General features: G+C 41.6%; 1 protein-coding gene across 2 annotated transcripts in view; it reads left to right on the top strand.

The window, feature by feature from the left end:
* MTR (5-methyltetrahydrofolate-homocysteine methyltransferase) overlaps window positions 1-7,571 on the top strand; it is a 111,441-nt gene that overhangs the window by 86,605 nt on the left and 17,265 nt on the right. For both annotated transcript variants that reach the window (XM_021708197.1, XM_021708201.1), the window contains 2 exons: window positions 261-328; window positions 903-1,023. In XM_021708197.1, coding sequence (XP_021563872.1) covers window positions 261-328; window positions 903-1,023 — 189 coding nt within the window. The remainder of the gene's footprint in view (window positions 1-260; window positions 329-902; window positions 1,024-7,571) is intronic.

Here is a 7,571-nt window from a genome sequence, read left to right as displayed (position 1 = left end):
TCCACTCACCTCAGCCTCCCAAAGGCACGGGATTACAGACTGAGCCACCAAGCCCAGCAGGAAAGCTGTTTTTAAAAAAGCTTGGCATAGTCCTCGCATCTAGTAAGTATCCAACAAGTAGTAATTGTTGGTATTTGGTGAACATTTCAGTGTGATTACAGTTTGTATTAGAGAAGTATTTAATGGTTGAAATAAAAATGTTCATTTCATTTCTCTCCTGGGTTTTTATAATTTTCTCATATCTTATTTTTGCACCTCAGAGTTATTGATTTAGGAGTCATGACTCCCTGCGATAAGATACTGCAAGCTGCTCTTGACCACAAAGCAGGTACTGTGCAACTGTACTTGGACGTTTCTCTAAATGTCGTTTCTCCAAGTGTCTGTCAGAGAATAGTAATACCCCAGCCCATGTGGCATCTGCGGGGCATGAAGACAATTACGTGATAGCTCCTGTGTGGAGCTGCTTTTGCTGCCATTTAGGATGTGGGTCAAGAGAGGCAAATGAGTTACCATGGAACTCCTTTAGCGCTCAGAAGGTGGCCAACGGAGCCAGGCTTCTTATAAGAGAACAGTTGTATTCAGTTTTTTTCCTTTGTGTAGTTGCTTTTACATTTCTTCGAACACTATGACATGTTTAAGTCTGGGAAATAATGAGCTAAAGGTATCTTCTGTTACTGGCTCCCTAAAAGTGTGGCAGGTACATTATTGCTACTTTAAGTTGTAAATCTTATTTACTACCAAAAGCAAACAATAAGTTGAAATCTCCCAGTCAGAAAAGATGTCTTAAAATTAGAAATTGGAAATTTATGTTAGGTCGTTTGGTCTTTTTTACACGGCTTTAAAAGTGGATCTTCATCCTTTTCCTCTCACTGTCCTTCTTAACTTTCTTTTTAAAATAATAGACATAATTGGCCTGTCAGGACTCATCACTCCTTCCCTGGATGAAATGATTTTTGTTGCCAAGGAAATGGAGAGATTAGCTATAAAGATTCCATTGCTGATTGGAGGAGCAACCACCTCAAGGTGAGTCATACCAGTGAGCTTTGTGCTCACCTTAAATGCTGGTGTTTAAAAACAGTGGTAAAGCTTGTTTTGTTTTTTCCCTTATGCTTAGTACATTGGCTCCTTATCGTGTAAACATAAGCTTTCCCATCTTCACTTGGTTAAGAGACAGAATACTTTTGGAGCATGCTGTAGGAAACTTCTTTGGGATTCCTACCCTTTACTTTTTCTTGGATTCCTTTGCCTTGCAGTAATCTTTTCCTTAGTGCTCTTACCTTTCATTCAGCTCCTGAGAATTCTAATGAATTATTCTTTTGAAATCAGGCTGAGTAGAGAAGCTGTGTTTTTTGGCACATTGCTTGAACTTTTGCCCACTTGCTATCTTGAAGCAGGTGTCTGATTGAATAATTACTGGTTCCCTTGAAGAAACTCCAGCCTTTAATAGTTTAGGGACAGAAAGTCCATCTAGCTACAGTGGACTAAAGGATCATTTAGGGAAGTTGTTTCTGAAAGGGGGGCTTTTGGGGAGCCTTTGTGTTGAAGATGTGGAGAGGAGAAAGTTCACATTTGCTCTCATGGCCATTATTTGGCTTGTCAGATTCTCTCTGGGATTTGATCCTAGTTATAGTTGGTGAGAGATATGTTAATTATGGATACTAGACTTTTCATGCCGTACCCAGTTCACTTTGACAGGGAACAATACCAAGCTGGCACATTAAACTCTATGGTCCCCTAGCATCTAGTTTATTTTTCTAATGCAAAAATACAGTAGAGGTCTAGTCCAGAGTTCCTTTTGTACTAGAAACTGTATGTTAGACCATTTGTATCAGTCAGGGTTGTCCAGAGAAACAGAAACAGTAGGATGTGTTTATGTATGTAGAGAGAAAGATTCATTTTAAGAATTGGCTCTTGTGGTTGTGGGGGCTGGCAAGTCTGAAAACTGCAGGCTGGAGACACAGCAAGAGTTGAATTTCTTGAGTGTGAAGACAGTTTTGAGGTAGAATTTCTTCCTTGGTTGGGAGGGAATGAACAGGGAACCTTAGTCTTTTTCTTTTAAGGTCTTCGCCTGATTTGATGAGGCCCACCCACGTTGTGGAGGATAATTTGCTTTACTCAAAGTCTACTGATTAAAATATTAATCACTTCTAAAAAAACAAACAAACTTCATAGTAACATTTAGATTGTGGTGACCAAAGACTGGATACCATGGCCTGCCAAGTTTGCACATCAAATTAACCATCATACCATTTATAATCTGAATCGATCGTTTTCGCAAATAGCCACAGTGTTGTCTCTTTTAGCCATTAACAGCTCTTCATCTTTGAAGGACCTGATAGTCGGACTATTGTTGCTCATGTTAGAAATTGGGCTTGTTTTTCCACAAAGAACTCATCGACTAGGATATGTGGCAGAATTGTTCTCAAGGCATTATGACTAGCCCTTGATAATTGGGGTTTTGATTAGCATGTTCTTAGGTAATTGAGGACAGACTGAGTAAAGATCGGGAAGAAGATCTATGGGCTGCTGTCAGAATAAAAGATGTTTTGAGATCACGGTTGTAAAATAGAGTGACTAAATACATGAGCAGAGGTATTAAAATGTATCTTGAGTTATGTAAATGGTGGCGGAGGCTTCAAAATAAGGATCTTGTAATAGGATGCTATACTCAGACATTCAAGATTAGAATTTTGCTACTTGTACAAATTGGAACTTCACTAAATAGCCCGTTTGATTATATCTTTTACCAAATAATAGCTACCAGATTAAAGAAAAAAAGCAGAAGCAACATAACTATCCCCCCAAGATAATATCATTAACAGGCATGAATAGGCAAAATTAGCCTGGTTGTGACTCTTAACAGTTATAACCTGATACATCAAATTAGAATTAGTGAGATAGGAAAACACCTACATCCTCCCTTCAGTTATTGTAGAATATCTATTCTCATTGACTGGGAAACTGTACATGTGTTTAGCCTGAAGACAGAAAGCTGGGTCCCGTGACCTCTCAAGCGTTCTTCTACTCTCCAGTACTTTGATTCTGTATGTGTGCTGCCTTCTCTGCTTCTCTTCTCTTCCATGCCTGTTGTGGTGTCTGGGAAGTTGTTCAGAAAATAAAAGCTAGTAAGTAGCAGTTCTTCCTGGGAACCGTCCCTTTCTACATCGTGACATCGGCGCAGCCTTTGACAAATAGATCCTCCCAGAACTTCAGGGTAAAATTCTGCAGTTCTGACTCCATTCGAAGTAGTGATAGTAGCCTCAGGCTTGGAGTCTTGCTTTTTATCCAGCTCTCTTCTTTAAGTCAACACTTTCATAGGCATATAATAGTCATACGGAAAAGTACCTACATCTTACAGATGTACGACTTGACAAGTTTTTGTAAAAGGGAACCCACCCATGCAGCCACCCCCAGATCAAGAAAGAGAATGCTGATGGCACCCTAGGGACCGTACCAGGTTCCCCCTCTCAGCCATCCTTCCCAACACCGGTAACCGCTGTTCTTTCCTCTATCGCCATAGGATGGTTTGCCTGCATTTCAGCTATGTCAGTGGAGTCCTGTTGTGTGTGATGTCTTCTGTGTCTGGCTTCTTTTGCCTCAGCATCACATTTGTGAGGTTCAGCCTTGCTACAATAGTTGTTTTGATTTTGTTTTTGTTTTCCTTTCAGTGTGGTAGCCCATGTGTAACATCCTGTGACTTATGTGCTCTTGCTACTATTGGTGGACATAGGGTTTGTCCATTTGGGGGCTGTCATAAACAAAGCTTCTGGGAACATTTATGCATGCGAGTTTTGGTACATATGTGTATGTATTTCTGCCTAGAAGCAGAATTGCCAGATCATAGGATATGCATATGATCATCTTCATGAGCTGTTGCCAGGTAGTTTTCCAAAGTGATTGAGGCAGTTATACTGTCACTAGCAATTATGAAAGTTCCATTTATTCCACATTCTTTTCAATTTTGTCCATTCTAATGGATGTAGTAATATATTGATATGGTTTTCATTGTATTTCTCTGCTGATTGAGGGTGCTGAGCACCCTTTCTGATGTATATTGACCACTTGAATATGCTTTTTAAGTCTTTTTTAAAAATTGGGTATTTTTCCTTATTCTTACTGATTTGTGCACATTCTTTAGTTTATATTGGGTACGTGCCCTTTATCAGAAATATATATTGCAAATAGATTTTTCCAGTTTGGCTTGTCTTTTGCTGTCTTAGATTAATAAAAGCTTTGGATTAATAAAAGCTCTTAATTTTTATGAAATCTGATTTATCAGTCTCTTCATTTATGGTTAATGCCTTTTTCATCTGAATAAGAAAATCATCTACTCCTAGATGGAGAGCCAGCTTTGCTAGAAAGCATGCAGAAATTTGAGTATCTCAGAAGTCCCTCCAAGAGCCCTTATTATTACCTCCTAAAAACCTGTTAAAGACTCAACAGTGGCTCTGTGTTTTAATAGATGATACAGCTCAGGACTTCCACATTTTCATGAAAACAGATCTCTGGGGGGATATAACTTTTTCACACATGAGTGGCTTGTAATAGCATGGATCAAATTAGAACTGTACCTCCAAGACACTCAACATAAGGGTTAAGTTTGTCCAGTGGATGGATCCTGGGAGAAGTTGAGAGACTTATACAGCTTTGGGGTTACATATGGGTGGAAATATGCTTGGAGTTTTTTAAATTGTTAGAAAGTAATTTACTGAATTACATAAGTGATTTTATTTTTCTCTTTGCATTGACCACAGGGAAGCTTCGAGTTTAGGCCTCTGTATAGAATTTCATTGAATGAATTTTATGTGCTAATCCCCCTGCTGATTCCATCTTAATTTCCCCATTATTATTTTTCCTTTCTCTGATTTTTCTCACTGAATTTAAAGTGTTGGTCATGCTGTATTTATGTAAAAGACCACAAATTAATTCTGAAATGGGATATGATATGAAATAAATGCTTAGAGTACCTTCTCTCTTATTCATAATACTAAAAAGATCTTCAAGCTGGGCTCGGTGGCTCAGCCTGTAATCCCGCGCCTTTGGGAGGCTGAGGTGAGTGGATTGCCTGAGCCCGCGGGTTCGAGACCCGCCTGGGCAGCGAGACCTCATCTCTACAATAAATCAAAAAATCAGCCGGGCACGGTAGCGTGCGCCTGTAATTCCGGCTACTCGGAAGGCTGAGGTGGAAGGATCGCCGGAGCCCAGCAGGCGAGGCTGCGGTGGCCGGGAGCGGCCACTGCACTCTAGTCTGGGCGACAGAGTGAGACTCCAACTCAAAAAAATAAAAAATAAAAATAAAAAGATCTTCTGAAGGTAACACCATCATGCCCATTTAGCAAGTGCATGACAGCAGAGACAAAATTTGAGATTCAGCCTCAGCAACTAGCCCTTCACTCTTGTATGTAGGAAAAGGAGAAGAGATTCTGATGTTCAAGAAGCTTGCATAAATGGAAGCCTGGAAGAAAGAACGTAGAATCAATGTCAAATTATTTTGTAAGGAAACCAAAAGTACTCTGTAGCTAAGCAAACTCAAGTTTCATGCCTCTGGTTATCTAGCTTTGCCAGTTTTTATGTTGAAAAGCAGCACTTTGCTTTTATTTATTCTTTAATAGTGGAATGCATCAATTTCTTCTCAATGTCTTTGTCTAGAAGACAGACCATCAAAGAAAGAACTGGCCAGAATTGACTGAGGGCCTTTGGATCTGTAATAAATATTAAATGTTTTGAATTTAAAATTTAAAATTGTATTGCTTCTCTTTACAAGAAAGATCATGGGCCGGGCTCAGTGGCTCAGCCTGTCATCCCCGCGCTTTGGGAGGCTGAGGTGAGTGGATTGCCTGGGCAACTTGGCGAGACCCGCCTGGGCAACTTGGCGAGACGTCATCTCTACAATAAATCAAAAAATCAGCCGGGCGTGGTAGCACGCACCTATAGTTCCAGCTACTCGGAAGGCTGAGGCGGAAGGATCGCCGGAGCCCAGCAAGTCGAGGCTGCGGGGCCGGGAGCGGCCACCGCACTCCAGTCTGGGCGACGGAGTGAGACTCCAACTCAAAAAGAAAAAGGAAGAAAAAGAGAAAGATCATGTATGTGTTATGAGGCTTAAAATAATACTTCCTTGCAGAATATATATATTTTACACAGAATATGTTTTGAGGTGTGTGTATGTTCTCAAGGAATTTACCAACTGAAGAAGAGGAAGCAAGCCGAGTATGAGTTGCGCTCTGTTCTGAGACTGGGAGCAGCTTCTTCTTTATAACTCTTCCTACTCTTTGAAAACCCTAGCCCTTGCAGAGGACCCAAGAAACCTTCCAATCTTTGGTCCCTGAATGCACCCTGGGTACAAACCAGGTCCTTGGGAGGCAGTCGAGTCCATTTGCCCCCCCCCCCCAGAGGCCTCCTGCTGCTGTGTACCAAACCTCCCAACACAGAGCCTCTTCACTCAGGGGCTTAGGCCTGAGTGACCCTCTTATAGCTCAGTTCTGCAGCTGAAGGCTTTAGTCCTTGGCTTCCTGTTTGTGAATGGAGGTGCTCTTAGAGAGACTGAACTGGTGAAGCTTACTGGTCTTGTCTGTCTTTTTATGAGTTCGTTTTTAGAGCCGTCCCTGAGAAGCCGCTCACACACATTACTCCTTTAATCGTCTCTTGGTTTAAAAAGCTACCTCTGAAGTCCACCCTTACTAGACCATGTCAAGCAGTTCAGCAGAATGTCAAGTAAAATTTTCCTTTTTTTCCTAACTCTGTCTCACCTCTAGCCCCATATAACCAGTGCTGATATTTGATGTCTGTCCCTTTGTGGCTTTTCCCAAATATATGGAAACTTAGATATAAGATTGGTTGGTTGGGGCAGGTTGAGGTGGTGGTGTTTGTTTTTAAAAAATGAAACGGAGTTAAACATAGTGTTCTACTACTCGGTTTCCTTCTCATATAATAGCATGTGTTATACGAGAATAAAAGAATATATGTGCATTCTTTTGAGGACAGGGGCAGGAGGAGATGGAAGGGAGAGACGGAGGTGAAGGTGGGGGGGGAAGGAGGGGAAGGACCTGGGAACTCTGTCATTGCACGTGATGGGTAGCATTCCAGACATCCTATTCCTTGTAGGGAGAGAGAACACTAACGCGCTTGCCTGGGGAAGAGTGCTGCTGCTTTACCAGAGGAGGGAAAGGAGAAGAGACCAGAAAGCGCTGCCCATTTGGTGGGGCTGCTACTTGCCGCCCTGCTCCATGGGTTTGTGGCAGATCCCCACTTCTCCCCCTTCTACAGGGTCTCAGTCCTAACGACTGTAAGGGAGGCCATCCCCATTTTCAGTTCTTACAAATTCGTTTGTTCCGATCTGTCATGAAGGAGCAGATATGTGGTCTACCCTACTGCCATAGACATCCAGTAATCAGAGGCCAATTTGTTTTGCACTGTAGTCACTTTAGTTAATTAGGTAATTCTATTTATTTATTTATTTTTGTTTTTGAGTCAGGGTCTTGCTCTGTTGCCCAGGCTAGAAAGCAGTGACGTGATCGTGGCTCACTGCAGTGTTGAACTCCAGGGCCAAGGAGTCCTCTCACCTCTGAGTAGCT

The sequence above is a fragment of the Carlito syrichta genome, unplaced genomic scaffold, assembly GCF_000164805.1.
Source record: "Carlito syrichta isolate Samal-C Ts95f unplaced genomic scaffold, Tarsius_syrichta-2.0.1 Scaffold56983, whole genome shotgun sequence".
NCBI lineage: Eukaryota > Metazoa > Chordata > Mammalia > Primates > Tarsiidae > Carlito > Carlito syrichta.
Note: the sequence above shows the minus strand (reverse complement) of the source record. Positions and strands in the feature narration are given on the sequence as shown.